Raw genomic sequence first — 20912 nt, 5'->3', positions numbered from 1 at the left:
GTTCATATATTAACGTTATGATTTGTATTAACGCTATTTTATTAGTGTGTGTTGACCTCCATCACCCCAAGCTGTGGCTGACGTGCTCGGTACTTTAACATTTACCAGGACTGCATGGTTAGATTGGATTCTTGACCCTTCGAGTCAAATGGAGAGGTAAGGCTTTGACTGAATAATTGATGCAGGGTTGCCAGGTTTGCATTACAAAGTCATCCCCGTTTCAAATCAAAATAACTATCCAAATCACGTCCAAAACTTACCCAAACGTCTATCTAGCTCTTCAACCCGCGGACTATGGGGGGTTTAAGCATGGGCGTCAGTTTGGTTTGAAATGTGCTGGGGACAGAGACGCATTCGGAAGTGCATTTTCAGAAGTGCTGGGTACAATGACGCATTCATTTTTTTTCTCTTTAGCGCAGGTCATGTTTTGAAAGACGACGTCATGTAGCTTACTAATGCAAGCTCTGCAAGCTACTATGCAGTGGCGGCGTTTCACAAAAACCTAGAGTAGCCTATGGCATTCCGTCTGGCAGAGGCGCCGCAATAGGGCAGACAATTGGCTGGGGCCCCGCATTTTAAGGGGGCCCCAGAGGGTTGATCATTTAAACAATCAGAAATATTAATATAAAGACGCAGCAACATCAGTGGGGCCCCTCGCTACGCTCGTTATGCTTTTACCTTTTTCAAACTGGTGCAGCGCTTACTCGCGGTAGGCAAAAATGCATTATTTGATTTGTTAAACATGAAAATGACTTATCCATCTGGCATGGCAGCTCGCTCTAACTTTAACCTAGATAAATGTTCGCTATTAAATGGATATTAGGTGCATATTCAAAGTGTGTGTGCGAAGACGTGGAGCGCGCACTGCGGCAGGCGTCGGCGCGAACACTTGCATTTTCCTATCAAGAAGTGGAAACTATAATTAACTATAACTAATAATTATCTCCATGGCGTGAACTGGAGCGCGTCTCAATAATGAACTGAAATACAGTGTATAGCCTCAAAAACATGATGAATATTTTTATATAAAGCTCGAAATGTTCACTTTTAAACGAAAAAATTTGAATCGAAAGCAAATACTGGCTGATTAGGCTGTCATCCATATGAATCCGTGTGTATATTATTATCCATTTCTCTCTAAAGGCGCATCCACTTTATGGAGATGTATATAGATATGTTTGGAGCCGACACTGATTTAGAAATATATATTTTTATTAATAAACAATAAAAATGCCTCATTATTTTTTCAGACATGTTATCATTAGTCTGCTTTTGCCGGTGCTTTGCGGCAAGATTTATGCATGTGGAATAGGGATAGGCTATATTCCTCCATGCACTCAGTATTTAAGCAGAAATTAATATAAACGTGAGAAAAAAATTAAACGAGCTCCACAGAACATAAAATATTCATTTTATTTTATTTTTCGTATTCGCATTTATGAGGAAAAAACGATGTTACAGACATGACAGTTCTCGGTTACGGACGTGACCGCTCTGAAATCGGCACTAAAATATGCTTTAAAACATTCACAGACCTCAATCAGAAAGCACAAAGCCTTTCTTTAAAGTGAATTTCGTTTTGTATTAATTGTATCTTAATTTTAATCAATGTTTCATCAACCAATTGGCTGGATTTAATAAATAATAAGTAAAGCAGATAATAGATAGCTCACGACGACAGGGAGGCGCCGGTCTCATAAATTAACCGAAACTCAGCACAGCCTATGCCTCACAGACCTGAGAAATATATATATTATCTACAGAACGCTTTAAATCATACTTTTAAACAGAACAATTCAAAACGAAAGAAAATTATGTAATCCTTATGAAATGTGCATTTCTCTCTGCCGCGTTCACTAGCATCGTCAACTTCATCTTTGCAGCGAGACAGAAAACACTTGTTTATTAATAAATGTCTCCTTGATATTTGACATATTCAGATTACTTTTGCCAGTTCTTTGTGACAGCTTTTAGGTGATTTATTGGCAGCGCCACCCTTATGTTACATGAACGGGTCACCACTGCATCAGCACCGATTTTTTTTTTTTTTCAAAAAATCGTGACACGAACTGAATCGTGGGTCAAACATTGTGATACGAATCGAATCGTGGCTTTGGTGTATCGTTACAGCCCTACTAGCAACCCTAAAAAGTGGTGGGTACAAAATGACTCATGACGAAATCTGGTGGGTACGCGTCCCCACCGTCCCCACCGAAATCGACGCCTATGGGTTTAAGGCTTTTTACGACAGCTTGCATCCAGAAGCGTTGCACCTAGAAAAACATCCCGCGGGAACAGTATAAAAGTAGCACGATTCCGCGGAAGAAAAAAAAATTCACAACAGAATTGTTAACATGCATATAAAAAATGCTTGCGCTGTTTAATACGTTTGAGATGTGGTGCTTTCCTCGGTGCAGACTGTGCTTAACATACATTTCACAGGAATATTCTCCAGCTGTAAATGTTTTTACTCCAAAGTAAACAAATGTTAATTTCTCTGTCAGGAGAGGACGAGCAGAAGGCTCGTGAAAGTACGAGTTCACATAGAAAGTGAATCTCCGCTAAAATTCAAGCTTCCGCTGCACGCGCGCCAAACAGACGGAGCACAATAGAATATGAGCGCAATAATTCACCTTTGGCTAAGCCTCTATTCACTCTATTCTTTATTCACTTCTATAATAGTTATTACAAAGCAAACGAACTACGCGAGTATAAAGTTGTATTTATTAGCAGCGTGTGCTAGCGTATCAACAATTAGGGTAGAGAACCGAAATCATAACCTATACAGCATAAAACTGTCTAACTAGTATAACTTCACAGTAAGGTTAAAAGCAAAAATAGAGCACACAAAAGTGTGCGTGTTGATCCTTAAGGGGTTTCGCTGACTGTGAGGACGTCCACACAGTTTAATCCAAAGACAACACTTGTCAGGATTTGACCTCTTTTTTTTAGGAAGGGAAAAAAACGGACACCCCCCTCCAACCTCTCTGGGAAACGCATAGCTGTGTTACAAAATGCCCCAGGCACAACGTTTAACCATATTTTTGACAAAACTACGACGGTAATAGCCTGCCGAGACCAAAAATATGAGACGCCTGTGTTAAAGTCAATGTAGCGCTGTGAAAAAGTGTCGGACCTCTGTGGGAGCTCGTTCTTGGCTGCGCTGTGATTGGTCAATCTACATTCTAGGGTGTGGCTTAGCCAAAGGCGAATTCTGACTAAAATATACATATTGCTACAATATTTGTTGTTGGAGAATTTTAAACCTACAAGTAAATTTTTATGAAAGTGACCATTATAATGGTTTAATCAAATGCAGGCTAATATAATTATTTTGTGCTTTTGTTTTTATTTAAATTTTTAGTCTAGCCTTTAGTCAATTTAAAAAAAAAATGCATTTTTGTTTTTAGATGGTAATGTTACAATGTAATGTGATTTTAAAGGAACACTCCGACTTTTTGGGACTTAAAAGCCTATTCAACTTATCCCCCAGAGTTAGATAAGTCCATACATACTAGGGCTGCAACAACGAATCGATCAAATCGATAAAAATCGATTATTAAAATAGTTGGCAACGAATTTCATTATCGATTCGTTGTGTCGCGCAAAACGGAGATGTACAAAAAAAATTGTGCGTATATTCTGTGCTATTGTTAAGCCCCACAAAAGGGACAAAAACATTATAAAGCATCATAAAGTTGTCGTGCACTATATTATAAGTGTTCTGAAGCCATTATATAGTATAATGTGAGATAGAAATGAATATTTAAGTCATTTAAATTCAAGATCACGTACACGTTTCCCTCCGCTGCGGCTGTCAATCATTCTCCATTCAGCATCAAACAGCGCGTCGCGTTCGGTTACGAGTCAACACGATGAAAAACTCTCTCCAAGATGATTCAATGTTACTATAATTATACTTGATCTGTAGATAAAGGTCTATGGTTTTGCATTAAACAACTTTATCTTGCTGGACTTTATTGCTGCATCATGTTACTTTCTACCGGGTTTCTCTCACAACACTGGAGTAGAGTCAGAGCAGCATTATAATTGTTCTTCACGCGCACAGTAACTGACATTTAAAACTGTTAAAAGAAAATGCTCAATAAACTATTGCATAGATAGATACTGTATAATACACTACGCATCAATATGTCTTTCCTTTGTGATTTGAACTTTTTAATGCGGACTCGACGCGCTGCGCGCTGTGACTCGTGTTGCTTCAAGCGCATCATTCTGCGCTCGGGATGCGCATAAGCGCTGTGTGCCGCACTGTACTGGAGCCTTTCATATCATCATACAGCGACGCAATGAACGATTATTAATAGCCTTTCTTCTGTACTATCTATCATGTTGCTGCCTCATTAAACCGATGTGCTATACATTTAAAACATGTCTCAATTTTATAGTAGACTATAAAATAATTAATCTTTTTTATTTTTGTTATCTTGTTTTTCATGAATGTATTTTACAACAATACAAAGAGCAATGTGTAACGTTTTACCAAATTTAGTGTTACACTTATTCTCATATTTGTTCCCCACTAAATGTTTTTTTCATGTTCAGATTTAATACAATTATTGTGCACTTGTGATTTTTCTAGACTAAATTGTATGCTTAATTATCCACTATTCTAGTTTATAATAGCATTTATGGTCTTTTTTATTTATTTATTTTTTGTAATGAAGTTGTCTGTATTAAGTAGATTGTGTTTAACACACAAAATAGTGATTATCAGTTCAACACACATAGTTATAGAAATTCTACTTGATTTAAAAAAAAAACTGCCCTGGTATCGGTCGATACTCAGAATTTTTGGTATCGGATCGGTTCAGAAAAAATGGTATCGGTGCATCCCTATCAAGGAGCGACCTGTTTGTGCACTTTCTGAAGATTTTTTTGCACTGTGAATTTGCACTGTCAGTTCTGTTTTTGAATAAAGGGTTGGGAATGAATGTTTTTTTTTATATCCGATTAATCGAAAAAATAATCGACAGATTAATCGATTATTAAAATAATCGTTAGTTGCAGCCCTAATACATACCTTTTTCATCTCCGTGCGTGCTATAAGTCTGTTTGACGCACCCACCGCTAGCCTAGCTTAGCACAAAGACTTGATGTAAATGGTTGCAGCTAGCATACTAATCCAAATAAGTGACAAAATAACGCAAACATTTTCCTATTTACATGTTGTGATTTGTATAGTCACAGAGTGTACAAAAAACAAAGTCACATGAGACACAGACATATTTTAACCGTATAAATACTGGGAACTATATTCTCTGAAGGCGAAGCACTGCTACTTGGGCGGAGTGATAACCGCAGCACCTGAGACGCGCCGTGGTTAGGAGCAGAGAGTTCGTTCAGAGCGCGTCTCAGGTGCTAACCACGGCGCGTCTCAGGTGCCCAAGTAGCAGTGCTTCAACTTATTTCAACTAAAGTCCCAAAAAGTCGGAGTGTTCCTTTTAACCACTTTTTTTGCACATAATATATTGCATAGCCTACATTACATTTTCCATATCCTTCAATATCAATATTGTTTGTACGATACAACATGAGGGTGAGTAATTACTGACAGAATTTTCATTTTGGGGTGAACTAATAACCCTTTAAGCTGTTCTCACGATTCTTAATGTAATCAATTAAACTTTAACTAATGTAATAATATTTTATTTTTACCCTGATTATTTATATACCATAGTCAAAGTGAAAGAAATAGCATTTTTAGGTATCTTTTGTGACATTGTTAATCAATAAGGCATAATATCGTTTTTCTTTTTTATTACAAGCATGTCATAATTCATTCTTAAACAGAATTATGCTTGTATCATATTTAATATCAACGTTTTTTTATCGAAAAATATCGTAGATGGTGAAAAAAACGTTATCTCTAAGAATTACGGATAGCTGTATGCTATTCTACTATCTAAGCTAACTAAAAAAACAAGAAATGTTTAATTTATAATAATTAGTATATGAAACATATAAGTTAAAAGACATTAATGGTCTTTATAACATAGTTCAAACGACTTATATAATAACCTGATATCTGATTTGTAACCAGGCACTAAATCGATTAATTATAAAAACGTGCTTTGAACCAATCGGATTGCTTGGGTCCTAAGCTGGGACTCATCTCTTCAGCACACCGGCTCTGCCCACAGGGATTTAAAAAAAGACTTTGTTATAGTGTTTTAAGCCTTGAACCAAACCAAGCAGCTAGGAGGTGAATCATAACATTACAAACTTTAAATTTGAAGCAAAAAAGTATTGGAAAATCAGACAAAGGTACGTGCTAGTGTTGTAACGAGACTGGAGTTTTAAACTTTGATAAGATACCTTGAAAAATATCAATATTCTATACAATTTTTAATACCACGGGGAGAACCGCCATATAGATAATTTGTTATTATCTCATAATGTTTTTGATCATTTGAGTAATTTTTTACACACAGCACAGGGAGGCTTTATCTGAATCTTTGAACTACATTTACAAAAAAAGACAAGTAAACAGTCAGTAATTAAATAAGAAAACATAAGCAACTTGCAAATGATAGGACAAATAAATACAATAGAATATAGAGACAAATTAAATAAACATGTCTTTAAGTTTTTCGCATGGGTCTCACAGTAGTATTCAGGTAAGAAATACTACAGAAATGAAAGTAATCAAATGTAAAATAACACTTAAATAGATCAGTGGTGCGCACACTTTTGGTGTAAGCATAAAACTTGCGGGAATGACTTGAGGCATATAAGCTAGGGATGCACCGATACCATTTTTTCAGAACCGATTCGATACCAAAAATTCTGAGTATCGACCGATACCGATACCAATCCGATACCAGGGCAGTTTTTTTTAAATCAAGTAGAATTTCTATAACTATGTGTGTTGAACTGATAATCACTCTTTTGTGTGTTAAACACAATCTACTTAATACAGACAACTTCATTATAAAGAAAAACAACAAATAAAAAAAATATGACCATATTCTATGACAAAAAAATGCTATTATAAACTAGAATAGTGGATAATTAAGTAGTAAAATTTAGTCTAGAAAAATCACAAGTGCACAATAATTGTATTAAATCTAAACATGAAAAAACATTTAGTGGGGAACAAATATGAGAATAAGTGTAACACTAAATCTGGTAAAACGTTACACATTGCTCTTTGTATTGTTGTAAAATACATTCATGAAAAACAAGATAACAAAAATCAAAAAGATTAATTATTTTAATGAATAGCAGCCATATCACCCTGTAGCCCAAGACTGGTTTCCCACTGAAGCTAAGCGGGGCTGAGCCTGGTTAGTACTTGGATGGGAGACCTCCTGAGAAAACCAGGTTGCTGCTGGAAGAGGTGTTAGTGTGGCCAGCAGGGGGCGCTCACCCTGTGGTCTGTGCGGGTCCTAACGCCCCAGTGTAGTGACGGGGACACTATACTGACAAAGAGCGCCGTCCTTCGGATGAGACGTTAAACTGAGGTCCTGACTCTCTGTGGTCATTAAAAATCCCAGGATGTCTTTCGAAAGAGTAGGGGTGTAACCCCGGCATCCTGGCCAAATTTGCCCAGTGGCCTCTGTCCATCATGGCCTCCTAATCATCTTCCTATATATACTAATTGGCTTCATCACTGTCTCCTCTCCACCAGTAAGCTGGTGTGTGGTGGGCGTTCTGGCGCAATATGGCTGCCGTCGCATCATCCAGGTGGATGCTGCACATTGGTGGTGGTTGAGAAGATGCCCCCTTCTATGTAAAGCGCTTTGAGTGTCCAGAAAAGCGCTATATAAATGTAATGAATTATTATTATTATTATTTTATAGCCTACTATAAAATTGAGACATGTTTTAAATGTATAGCACAGCGGTTTAATGAGGCAGCAACATGATGGATAGTACAGAACTAGAAAGGCTATTAATAATCGTTCATTGCATCGCTGTATTATGATATGAAAGGCTCCAATACAGTGCTTATGCGCATCCCGAGCGCAGAATGATGCGCTTGAAGCAACACGAGTCACAGCGCTTCGAGTCCGCATTGAAAAGTTCAAAGCACAAAGGAAAGACATATTGATGCGTAGTGTATTATACAGTATCTATCTATGCAATAGTTTGAGCATTTTCTTTTAACAGTTTTAAATGTCAGTTACTGTGCGCGTGAAGAACAGTTATAGTGCTCTGACTCTACTCCAGTGTTGTGAGAGAAACCCGGTAGAAAGTAACATGATGCAGCAATAAAGTCCAGCAAGATAAAGTTGTTTAATGCAAAACCATAGACCTTTATCTACAGATCAAGTATAATTATAGTAACATTGAATCATCTTGGAGTTTTTCATCGTGTTGACTGTCGTAACCGAACGCGACGCGCTGTTTGATGCTGAATGGAGAATGACTGACAGCCGCAGCGGAGGGAAACGTGTACGTGATCTTGAATTGAATGACTTAAATATTCATTTATATCTCACATTATACTAGGCTATATAATGGCTTCAGAACACTTATAATATAGTGCACGACAACTTTATTGTGCTTTATAATGTTTTTGTGCCTTTTGTGGGGCTTAACAATAGCACAGAATATTATATGCACAATATCGGATTTGGATCGGCCTCGTCTGACCGATACCCGATCTGGCAAAAAGGACAGTATCAGAGCCGATACCGATACTGAATATCGGATCGGTGCATCCCTAATATAAGCACTATTCAACCGGTGCAAATTAGACTATTGAGTGAGAGAGGGTGTGTGTCAGAGAGAAGAGAAAGCGAGAACGCGCAGCTAGTATCAGTGTATCGATACTGCAGGAAAGGAGTATTGGAACGGTTTCAGATATGTCAGTATCGATACATATCGAAATATCGATAACACTACTGTGTACTTAAAATGGTCAAATACACACAAAAATATGTCAAAATGCTGTGTTCACGGTCAGTTATGCCTTAAGTAGACTAAACAGTTGAGAAAGAAACTAAACTTCCTCCTGTGTGGTTAACCCTTTCACACGTAAGTTTAAAATATTCTAACTGACCCCCCAGCGTGAGTTTTTCAAGGCGACCGTTATTTAGAACCTGTCACTTTATCGTTTCCATGGTGACGCGTCATTGCTTGTCACGTGACACAGCGCAAACACAACACAGCACTGAATGAATGATGATCTGCTTTTATGTAATTTTCTCTTTTTGATTCAAAATATTCAAAAATATGTTAGATATAGCATGAAACACAGATATTCCGATTGTCAAATATGTGCATGTGGATGTGTTTGGTTGTTTAAACACTTTTATAACGATCGCGTTAGTTGAGCTGTATGCGCGATGGGCGGCGCCATGTTAGTTTGTGCTGGATTTACAACACGTCAATTCCTCCACTTCTCACGAAATACATGAAAGTAAGTGGCAGGTTAACTAGGAGAAGAATAGGGTAAAATGTAAAGCTACTTACACATTGTGTATCTGATATGAATAAAACATGTCGTCTTATTATAATGGAAAGGATTATTATTGGCGCTTCCATAGACATCTGTGTGTATTTTACAAACTCAAATTCATTGGTTTGCTAGTACTTATGTGATTTAAATGCCTGAAACCTAAAATAAACATTATGTGGTTGAAAACACTGAATAGTTGTGATATATGATAAGCGCGAGCACGTCCATCTCTGGCTCAGCGCCAGCCAACGCGCGAAAGCACATTTGAATTTAGCAGTTGATCACGTGATGCGCTGACCGTTCTAATCACACTGGTGTGATCGTACGCTCCAGGGACCAGCCAAGACTGATCACACCGGTGTGATCGTACGTGCGAAAGGGTTAATGTTAATCAAATCATTCTCTGCTCTTGAGTGAATAATTTTTGTAGCTTTAATAAGAATCAGTATGTATTTAATTTATACAGTAAAAAGGAAGCAGTGGTTGTTGTTTTTTGTACATTTGATTAATTTGGTTGCTGTTGTTAAATAAAACTAATGTAGGCCTACCTGAAACCCTAAAACCTGATATTATAATTTATAGTTATATCAATTTCAGTTCTTATATATTTAAATATAATTTAAATGTATTTTACACACTTAAAGCATTATCATATCACACATTATTTAACGAGTTATCGCATAACATATTGTACTTCAATATCATGCAGCCCTAGTTCCCAAACACGTTCCTGGTTATCATGAGAAGTTTAAAAATATTTTTGGTTCATTATGAAACTGTGGCGGCACAGATTAGACTATGGCGGGCCAATAAATAGAGGCAGTCAGGCAGGCCTTTTGGTGGGAACAATTATTAATATTATATGATGCCTATATATAAAAATAGGGTTGTGTAGTTTCATATAAGAGCATTTTTTGTTGTTTATTTACTTAATTTCATTATGTAAAAAGTAAGTACATTTTAAAATTGGCTTTAGAGAGCAGGGTGGCTGATGGCCAATATAAAGCTGATATATATTTATTTTACTTATTATTTAATAAATTATAAAAAAATCATTTGAAAATTAATTAAAAAGTCAATCAGTAATCTGGAAAGTTTGTGAACTCTGGGAATCTTTTTCTTTTTTAAAAATAAAATAAAGACAAGGTAACACATTTTGATATACACCACACAATGAAAATGACTGGAACATGACAGTGTGCAAACGGATATAGCTCAGCATAGTTTGAAGGGTTTAAAATTGGTTGTCATTTGTCATTAGTATTAAATTATAAATGTGAACTCTCCTGTCCACATTTAATTTGCGCAGGGCCAGAGTACACACGTTTAGTGTTGGGTTCGAGTCCACCTTAGTCTAGTACGAGTCTTTGACCAATAGAGTCCGACTCAAGTCTGAGTCCAACTAAACAATACTGTATTTCATTAAAGCTACAGTGTGTGATTTTTACTCCCATCTAGCGGTGAAAAGGTATATGACCATCCAGTGAATATTAGTTTCTGTTCCTCTCAATTCCGATTTCGTTTTAACTCCTACGGTGGCCAATGTAGTCCAAGATTAACATGGCTTCCAGTTCGACCTCGTCCATGAGTGTTCTTTCAAGTGATGAGGTTACTTTAGAAAACTATTATAATTTGCAGTAATTTAATTTGTCAGTTAACATATAAGTTATGATATCTATGTAAAATGAATAATAGTTTTATGTTTTCGTTATTTTTTTTACCATTTCATTGCTAACATCAGCTATCAGGTAACTATTGGAAACTATGATACCAATTTTCATGATTCTTTGATGAATAAAAAATTAAAAAGAAAAGCATTTATTTAAAAACGAAATATTTTGTAACATTACACGTTTTAATGTCACCATTGTCATTGATAACTTTAATGCATCCTTACTGAAAAAAAAATTCTGACTAACCAAGACATTTTTGAACGGCCGTGTACATTCAGTAGGTTATTATTTATTGCAATATAAACACTGGAGTGATCAACAAGGTATCTCTTCATTTACCAGTCGAAGACGGAGCAACTTTCTGCTCTTATGTTTACTCCGTGCACTGTCAAGGTCTTCATCATATTTGTCGTGGTAGCGGTCTTTGCAGCAATTATTTTACCGCAAATACTGCATCGCGCGCTGTTGGCATCGAGCCTTTTGTTCGACTTTTCCACATCTTTAAGGTATTATGTGTGTGTGCTCGCGTCTCATATGAATATGTGCGTGTGTGTGTGCTCGCGTCTCATGAATATGTGCGTGGAGAGTTTGTGTGTGTGTGTGTGTGCTCGCGTCTCATATGAATATGTGCGTGGAGAGTTTGTGTGTGTGTGTGTGTTTGTGCTCGCGTCTCATATGAATATGTGCGCGGAGAGTTTGTGTGTGTGTGTGTGTGTGCTCGCGTCTCATTTGTCTTGTTGATTTGCCTGTTGCGTTGCCGTCTTAATTCTCTTTTTCGCTTCCTTGGCGACTCTGATACATATTCTCGAGAATAAGAGTGATCTTCCATCAGCAACAGACTTTCAAAAAGGCTTTCAGGTATTTATATAGCAGTCTCAAGCAATCCCCCTCTTCACATTCGACACGGTGCCATGGGTGTTAAAACGCGAAAGGCGAAGCGTGAATTAACGGGTATGTCCCTCTTTGGCTAATGTACTTTCAAGATGGAGGGGCAACATGGCGACCGGCATTCGAACCCCTCACCCGTATGTATTTTCAATGGCATATTATACACTCACGAGAATACTTTATTACTTGAACAAAGTAAATATACATTAATGAGCACATATATTTTTGAAAGAACTAAGTGTTTTTAGCTAAGAATAAACTAAAAAAGTTACACAGTATAGCTTTAAGGTTTTTTTTTTTTTTTACCATAACAACTTATAAAAAACAAAAATCAAAATGGCAAGGTTTGTATTTGTTACATAAAAATAAAATAAAAATGAAATGCCAGTGCCATCTGCTGTTAACTCAGAATCGAATCGAGAGAGAATCTCGAGAAAAAAAGAAAAAAAAGAATCACGATGCATTCGAAAAATCGCGGAATCGATCCAGAATCATTTCTCGATTCACAATGCATCGATTTAATGTCGTAGCCCTATTGTCTACAAATGCGCCTTCAGAAGATCTCACGGCTACAAGGACTGTGAAACTAAATGTTTATTAAATATTCAAAGACTTGTTTAAATTATATAAATGCATATTTGCTGAATGTAGACGGTAGATGAGAAAGTTTTGTAACCATTTTCTTTTTTTTCTTTTTTTGTAATTTAGGGCAAAAGAGGAGACAAAGCTCCCTGCTCCATGTGTTTTGTGGCCAGTGGAGCTGAAGCTGACTCACATTGACTGTAGTCCTGAGGAGACCCTGATACACTTTCAGGGCCAATATATGACTATCTGTGAACTGGACTACAACATTCTTCAAGTTGAAATTCAAAATGCTGTGAAATCAAAAGTTTCTGTTCAAGTTGGAGAAGTTTGCCTGGTAGAAGATGCAGCATCTGGTCGCTGGTACAGAGGAAGAGTCCAAAACATACAGAACAATTTATTCCACATGTTTTTGCTTGACCATGGAGATGTGTTGATTGTTGGGCCCAACCATTTATCCTCTATATCTGACACACTCCTAATGCTCCCACCAAAGATTGTCTGTGGTTTCTTTGCCAATATACTGCCAGTGCAGAACCGATGGGACAGTTTGACAGAGAATTATTTCTCTTCCTTGATAGGCGGCCAGATCAAAGGATACATCCATGCCCGTCTTCCATACCATGTCCTCATTCTTGAAGTTCCGGACATTAATCGTGACTTGTTAAGAATGAGGTTTGGGAGACATGTGGACATTAGTACATTTCTGCTACTGGTTGAGATTCTTATTGGGGAACCAGTTCTACAAAACAATGAATCTGTTCCTGATCTCTTGATTGAAAAGCAAATAGGGCAAGAATGTTGTCTCAAATCCTCAAGCCTGCTTGGCTTTGAAGAAATTCTGTCACTTAATGGCCCAAAGCTGAAAGTTGGTCAAAAAGTAAGAGTTGTTGTAGCTGCAGCCGTGAATCCTGGATTATTTTACTGCCGACTGTCATCCATGGACAAAGACCTTCAAGAAATGTCAGACAAATTAGCTCGTGCATGTGAATCAGGCAGTGGTTACCCAAACAATAAACCACTTGAAAATCTTGGCTTGCTCTGTGCAATCAAAGGGAAAGATGAAAAATGGCACAGAGGTTTTGTGCAATGTCTCCCCCTCAACTCCCAGGTCCAAGTTGTGTTTGTGGACAGTGGCTATTCTGAATCTGTGAAAGTTGAAAACATCTTGCTGCTACCATCAGAATTCATCTCAACACCGATCATGGCATTCCCATGTTCACTTTCATGCTTGGAAGAACCAGATGAGACCATCAAAAACCAACAACTAGTGGCTCTGAAAACCGGGTTGCTGGGGAAAGCTTTAGAGGTTGCAATCGATGACTTTTGCAAAGATCAGAACTTCTACTTGGTCACATTGAGCACTGCTGAGAAACACTCAGAGGAGCAAGCCAAAGTTAAACTCCTTGGAAAAGTTTTTGACAGCAAGTCCAACTTTCCCCACAATATCCTTTCAAAGATGTATGCTACAGAAACGAAAGCGGTCCAGACTTCTGATTCAGTTTCTAGTCAATCGATACCTGATGGTTCTATTTTTGAGGGCTATATGGTGCATGTCCAGAGTCCAAAGCATTTCTGGATAAGGACCAAAGAACAAAATCCTGAGTTTGAAAACATGACGAAAGAAATGACCGAATACTTCACCAAACTACAGTTGAAAGAGGAGGTTTTTGAAGACCCAGTGCCTGGTGCACTTTGCTGTGCAATGTATGAAAAAGACATGCATTACTACAGGGCCATTGTAGTAGATACTTTGGAAAATGGAGCTGAGGTGTTTTTCATTGACTTTGGAAACACTGAAAAGGTGCCAAACATATTAATTAAGAAGCTTCCCCCAAAGTTTGCCATTCATCCAGAATTTGCACTGAAATGTGCTTTAGCGCATGTGGCTCCAATTGAGGACATCTGGACAACCACAGCATCCAACTTCTTCAGGCAAGTCACATCAAACAAATCCTTGGTGGTTCATGCCATTCACAGAAAAAATGCAAAATATGTTGTTGATCTTTTTGAGAGAGGTGTTGAAAATAGCTATAGCATTGCAAACATCATGACAACAGCAAAAGTGGCCCTGGATTGGAGATACAACCCGGCATTAGCATCTGTTGAGAAGCCATGTAAAGACAAAGGAAATGCTCTGAGCAAGATCAAAAATAGAAAGGACCTTCGTGTGGTGACCTTTGGCAAAGTCACCTCTCATAGGCTCAATCCAAATCAGTTGAAACCAGAGTGGGAACAACAGAATGACCTTGAAAGACCTACTCCAAATGTGACGCCAAAACTGAAGGTCGTTTCTGCTGAAGCTTTCAAACCGATGCATTTCAAGCCTGGATCTGTAGTAAGTGTCAGTTGCTTACATATAAATTCTCCATCTGACTTTTGGTGCCAAAATGAGAGCACAAAAGTTGATCTGGACAAGTTGATGGAAGAGATGCAGGCATTTTACCAAACGCACACAGTTGCACTTGAAACGCCAGCAGGATGTTGTGCAGTTAAGTCTTCACAGGATAACCGATGGCATAGAGCATGCATATTAGGGAAAAACAACGAGGAACTCCGCTTGATCCTGGTCGACTTAGGCATAATTCTCCAGGAAAGGATGCAAAACATCCAAGCTCTTGTACCACAGTTCTTTGAACTTCATGAACAAGCATTTAGGTGTAGTTTGAACTTGATTGAACCTGTTGGAGGAAGTTCTTGGAGTTCAGAAGCATGCAGTTTGTTCAAGGATTTTGTGTCTGAGGGTTCACCCAGTATGTGCAGAGTTCATTCCCAGCTCTATGAGGAAGGAAAAGGTCTCCTTTATGTGGTCACCATTCATACACCTCATCAACAGGCTACCACGTATCTTTTAGAGAAAGGTGTTGCTGTGGAAATGCAATTTCCAAAGCAGCTTATTTCATCATTGTACCCTCGTTCCTTCATTTATTCATCTTTCAACTTGAGTTCTGGAAGCAAAGAACTGGTGCATGTTACTCAAGTTTGCAGTCCTTGGGAAATCTATTTTCAGCTCGACAGGAATACAGAGATCCTTGATACGCTGATGGAGAGAGTTGCTGAAGAAAGTCAGCTCTTGACTACGACATCTGAAGACTGCAGCGGTAATGTTTGCCTGGCCAAATATTTCTGTGACGGCCAGTGGTACAGGGCTCTGACACACCCCGTCCAATCTCATCAACATGTGAGCGTGTTCTTTGTGGATTATGGTGATAAGCAAATTTCTGAGAAGACAAATGTTATACCAATTCCCAAAACAGCGGGTGATTTATTGATGACACCAATGCAGGCTCTGAGATGCAGCCTTTCGAATGTTCCAGAGGGGGAACATTTGCCAGAAGTCAACATGTGGCTTGAGACTGACATCCTCAACAAATCCTTCCAGGCCAAGTTTATGTCAAGGGACAACAACGGACATTTTGTTTGTGATCTTTATGATGGAGATGTGCACATCAATGAAAAAGTCAGAGAGCTCACGGCAACTTGCAGTGTGACAGAACGTAATCTGACTGTCAGTGAACCTGCTTTAGATTCCCACAGAGAAGAAGCGGATGTCTGCATTTTAAACAGTAAAGTGAACACCAAAGAGAGGAGATGTGGTAATAAAGCAGCAATAAAAGAGAAACTGCAGGACACTACCTGTTCTCCTAAAGTAGTGCCACCACATAAGAACTTGCCAAAACTATGTGATCTTCCTGCTGTCAAAATGAAACCAGGTTCTAGCGGCGTGGGCTTCATCTCTCATTGCATTTCTGTAAGAAGCTTCTTTATCCAGATGGAAGACGATGAAACAAACATCCTTCAAATGGGTGAAGAACTAAACAGCACTGTCTTCAAGGATAACATGAAAAATGTGACAACCAAAGTAAAAGTAGGAGACCTTGTTGCCGCCGAGTATGAAGAAGACTTGGCTTTGTACAGAGCTGTTGTCACCAACGTTTCAAACAGTGGCCGCTTAGCAGTTGAGTTTATTGATTATGGCAATCCTGCAACTGTCGACAGAAAGAATGTTTACATGCTAACCAATACTTTTTTGTCTCAGCCCAGATTGAGCACTCAGTGCACACTCGCAAAACCTTACTCTTTTGAAAACGACGACTCTTTTATCAAGGAAGCAGTCGGCAAGCCTTTAATGGTAGAATTAATTCAAAAGCTTGAAAATTCATGGGAAGTGAGCATTAAGATTGAGGATGGCCACATTCATGGGAACTCAAAGTATGATGGTGATCAGAGCAAAGATGTAGTCTTGTCTAGTCAAGACAAATTGCCAAAAGTGTCCCAGATTGAAACCCAAACCGATTCTCACACCGACAAGGCTAAATCAGTTCAAACCTTCCAGCAAAAGACTGAGTTATGCACACAACAAAGCAAATGTGAACTCAAAAAGAATCATGCAGAAGTTAGAACCTACCAGCAAAAGAAAAAGTCAAACACACAACGCAAATGTGAACTTGGAAACAATCAGACAGTTCCAACAAAGCCAATTAAGAAAGCAGGTATTTACTTCCCGATGTGTGTCTTTTGGAATAGAAAGTACAAGAAGAGGCAAAATAACTTAAAGCCTAAGGACGTGGTTCTTGCCAAACTACCATGTGACACAAGCATATCAGTGACTAAAACTTCAAGAAAGTTGCAGGAAAATGTTTCTACATTTAATGCAAATGATCATGAAACCTCTAAGTCACCTGATAGCGTTGCTCTGCGGGATGTGGAAGATATTGAGACAGTGGAAAGTACTGATGAGTTGCTTGTTGTTGATGACCGTCCTCCCTTCCCAGACACTTCAAAGATCAGTTTGGATCGACCACAGACCCTATTCCAGGCCCCTGTCCAAATGAACTTTGAATATAAAGGATTTGCAGCTGCCGTCACAACCCCATCTGAATTTTACATCATTCTTGAAGACCTGCTTTTGATTGTAGATACTGTCTCTGCCATTCTTGAGAACATTCCCGAAGTTTTGGTGGCATTACCGGAGGTTGATTTTGTTCCTGGTGCGAGCTGTTTGGTGAAATCAGCGGAGAAGAAGAAATGGTGCAGGGCCGAGATCGTGCAGTGCGATTCCACTTCTGTGCTCATAAACTTTGTTGACTATGGGCTGTATTCAGTTTTGTCCCTACACGATGTCTGCCAGCTTAAAAAACTTCCAGAGGAGCTCGGTAGATTACCTAAAGTCACCTATCATTGTCTACTGAGGGGAGTGAAACCCAATGGCCAGGACTGGTCTGATGATGCCATTGTTTTCTTCCAGAACTGTATGTGTCATGGGAACCTACAGATCCGGTTCAGACAGCCTGTTTCTGAGACACAATGGGAGGTTGACATTGTCACGGGAAAGCGAAATCTCGCAAAAGAGTTAGTAGATGCTGACCATGCCATGTATATCGATAATATGCTTGGAATCAGGTTTCAGCAAGAGCAAGGAGCCATTAGAGAGTCGAAACAACAGGACATCTCCAGCACAGTGAATGGTTTATCCACGATAACTGAGCACACATGCAAAGCCGCATGTTCTCAGCAGATCTTTTCAAATGAGTCCATGCTTGATCAAAAGTCATCTCAAGATTCTGTTGTGGAGCAAGACGCATCACACCCTTTGAACAGCAGTGGTGATCATCTTGGACCTGTAGAGAGGGCAATGCTTAGTCCACCATCAGGTATCAAACAATGTGAGTGAGAAATTTGATTTATTGGTTTAATTTCACATGTTTGGACACACCTACGTATTCTTAATTAGGGGTTAAATATTCAAGGTAACTTTTGGTTGGAAAAAAATATATAGTTCTATATAATGTTACAGAATAGGATTATAGAACACAAGTCTACTTTTCTACAAGATCTATTTTTCTAAGTTTGGAAACATTACATTGTTTTAATTTTTTTGAAAGAAGTCTCTAATGTTCAACAAGGCTGCATTTGTTTCGTCAAAAATACGGTAAAAACTATAGCTTTGTAAATTATTATTATTTGAAATCATTGTTTTCTATTTTAATACTCTATTATTACTATTTTAATAATATTAGACATTATAATATAATGATTTGCTGCTCAAGAAACATTTCTTATTATTATCAATGATGAAAGTTTTTGTTGCTTAACATTTTTGTGGAAACAATGATACCATTCAAACATTTGTGGTCAGATTTTTAAAAAAAGAGGGAAATTAATTGCTCATACGTGAAGTTTTGAAGGATCATGTGATACTGAAGACTTGGAGTAATGATTAAAAATAGAGCTTTGACATCACAGGAATAAATTACATTTGAAAATGTATTCAAATAGAAAACAGTTATTTTAATTTGTAATGATAATTTGCAGTATTGATCCAATAAATGCAGCCTTAGTGAACATAAGACGCTTTATTTTTTAGAAAACAAAAAATGTTTCTAAACTTTTGACAGCTACTGTAAGTTTTTTTTTTTTTATCCATCCTGCTCTACAAAAAAAAAAAAATTGGGGTGTTAGTTCTGCAATGCTTGGACAAACAAAGCTCAGTAGGTGTCAGTGGCACTTTGATCTAAGCATACCTGTAAACTTTGGGGATAGTGACACCTACTGGTCATTGTTGGTAAAAAAAATTTATTTTGATTCCTGTGGTCATATGGGTTAAAAATATTTAGGAAATAATTTAAGGAAATTTCCTAATTTAAAACTTTAGATTAATCTAATCTAAAACTTTAGATTAAAAGATAATATAAAATCATTAAGTGTGTCCACTGTCCAGACTTTTAACTGGTAGTGTTTTCTAAAGACCTATAAATAACCTACTGTATGACTTTTTTTCTTCTTTAATTTCTTAGGTGCACTGATGTGAGAAGGCTCATGTAAGTATTACAACATTTTTATTGATTCTCTGTATGTTTAGTATGTAGATTAACTTAATTTCCCCATTGGTTTATTTCAGAGCCGAGAAGCTAGCGGGTTACGCTCTGCATTGTATCAAAGAATAATCCAGTTTTGGAATGGATGGATGTTTTGTTTTAGTTTTTTTGCCCTCTTAGTTATGATGTTCTTTAAGTGTTTTGTAAAAATAGAGCATTTGGCTTTATGAGGTTGTATTGTTCAAACATTAGTCATAGTAAGATCTTAAAATCAAAACATTTTAACCATGCAACTACATATCACATAATTTTTGATTAAAGAATCTAGTTTTAGAATTAAAGAGTGAATTTCTAGCTTTTTGGCAGGACTTGTGTATCTAAAATGAACGTGTGTGACTGATGAAATATACCATCAGTTTATTGATTGCCCTGATGGCTTTAAGATCTGAACAGCAAAACTTCTGTTTATTATTTAAAAGGATTGACGTTTGACCTCAGTTTTATTTTGCTGTGTAAAACAATGTGGTTGTTATTTTGTGAAGATGTTAATATTTTATGTTCTGTTGGAACACACAATAAAAAAGATAATGTTGTGAAGTTGTGGTTTAAAAAGTTTGTTGTCAGAAGTGGGATTCGAACCCACGCCTCCAGAGGAGACTGCGACCTGAACGCAGCGCCTTAGACCGCTCGGCCATCCTGACTGTTGTTACATGGTTATTACACACATAATTATAATATTACATTGTTCTAAAATGGTTATTCTGATTGCATGTACACATCACTATTTTTTATGAATGTTTTATTGTTCTCTGTGGAATATAGTGTAGTTAGTTAAACAGGGCATACATTTGTTTTGTAACGATGACTCATTGGCAAATAGTGGATGGCACATATCACACTAATTCTTAGATGTTTCATGCGACACAAAAAATCGTCCACGAGGGGGCGCATGGTGGCTCAAACCATAGAAATACATAATAAAGACTAGATGTCTCGTCCAAGCTGCTTGACCAATGGAGGTCGACGTCCGCACCTGGCGGCCATCTTGTCACAGTCAGCTCGCTCACTCGTAACATTGTGTTTTACTTTTAATGGTGCATGTACTTTTTAAATAACCATAACTTGCTCAATTTTCTACCGATTTTCAAACGGGTTGGTTTGTTATAAACGCCAGAGATGTAGTTATGACACTGCGTACTTATGAATAATTATAATATTATATATTTTAACATGTTCAAGCATCCATAATTATAGCCACGTTAATAACGTTTGTAAGAAACCAAAGCGTTTGCAAATCCGTCAAGATTTCAGCGAGATAAGAGTATTTGTGTTCGTGCAGATCACTCCTTACATCAGGTAAGTTACCACAGAGCCCGCCAGAAAGCTTGCCTGTGACAAGATGGCCACCGGGTGATGACGTTAGAGACTCCGCCGTAAGATATCTGTCCTTTGTTATGTATGTCTATGGCTCAAACAGCCAAATCATCCATTGACCGTAAAATCAGGGTTCGTATGAAATGAA

General features: G+C 37.8%; 1 protein-coding gene across 2 annotated transcripts in view; it reads left to right on the top strand.

Annotated features, from left to right (window-relative positions):
- tdrd15 (tudor domain containing 15) overlaps positions 1–20912 on the top strand; it is a 38812-nt gene that overhangs the window by 447 nt on the left and 17453 nt on the right. The window contains exons 2-5 of one of the 2 annotated variants that reach the window (XR_013794447.1): positions 46–156; positions 12699–18238; positions 19370–19393; positions 19474–19842. Coding sequence is in view for 1 of the 2 variants with exons in the window: in XM_079584644.1 (XP_079440770.1) it covers positions 149–156; positions 12699–18238; positions 19370–19383 (5562 nt within the window). In the remaining variant the exon portion in view is untranslated. Of the gene's footprint in view, positions 1–45; positions 157–12698; positions 18239–19369; positions 19394–19473; positions 19986–20912 lie in introns of those variants that run through there. The other variant, XM_079584644.1, reaches the window with a different exon arrangement.

The sequence above is a fragment of the Phoxinus phoxinus genome, assembly GCF_949152265.1.
Source record: "Phoxinus phoxinus genome assembly, chromosome: 16".
NCBI classification, from domain to species: domain Eukaryota; kingdom Metazoa; phylum Chordata; class Actinopteri; order Cypriniformes; family Leuciscidae; genus Phoxinus; species Phoxinus phoxinus.
Note: the sequence above shows the minus strand (reverse complement) of the source record. Positions and strands in the feature narration are given on the sequence as shown.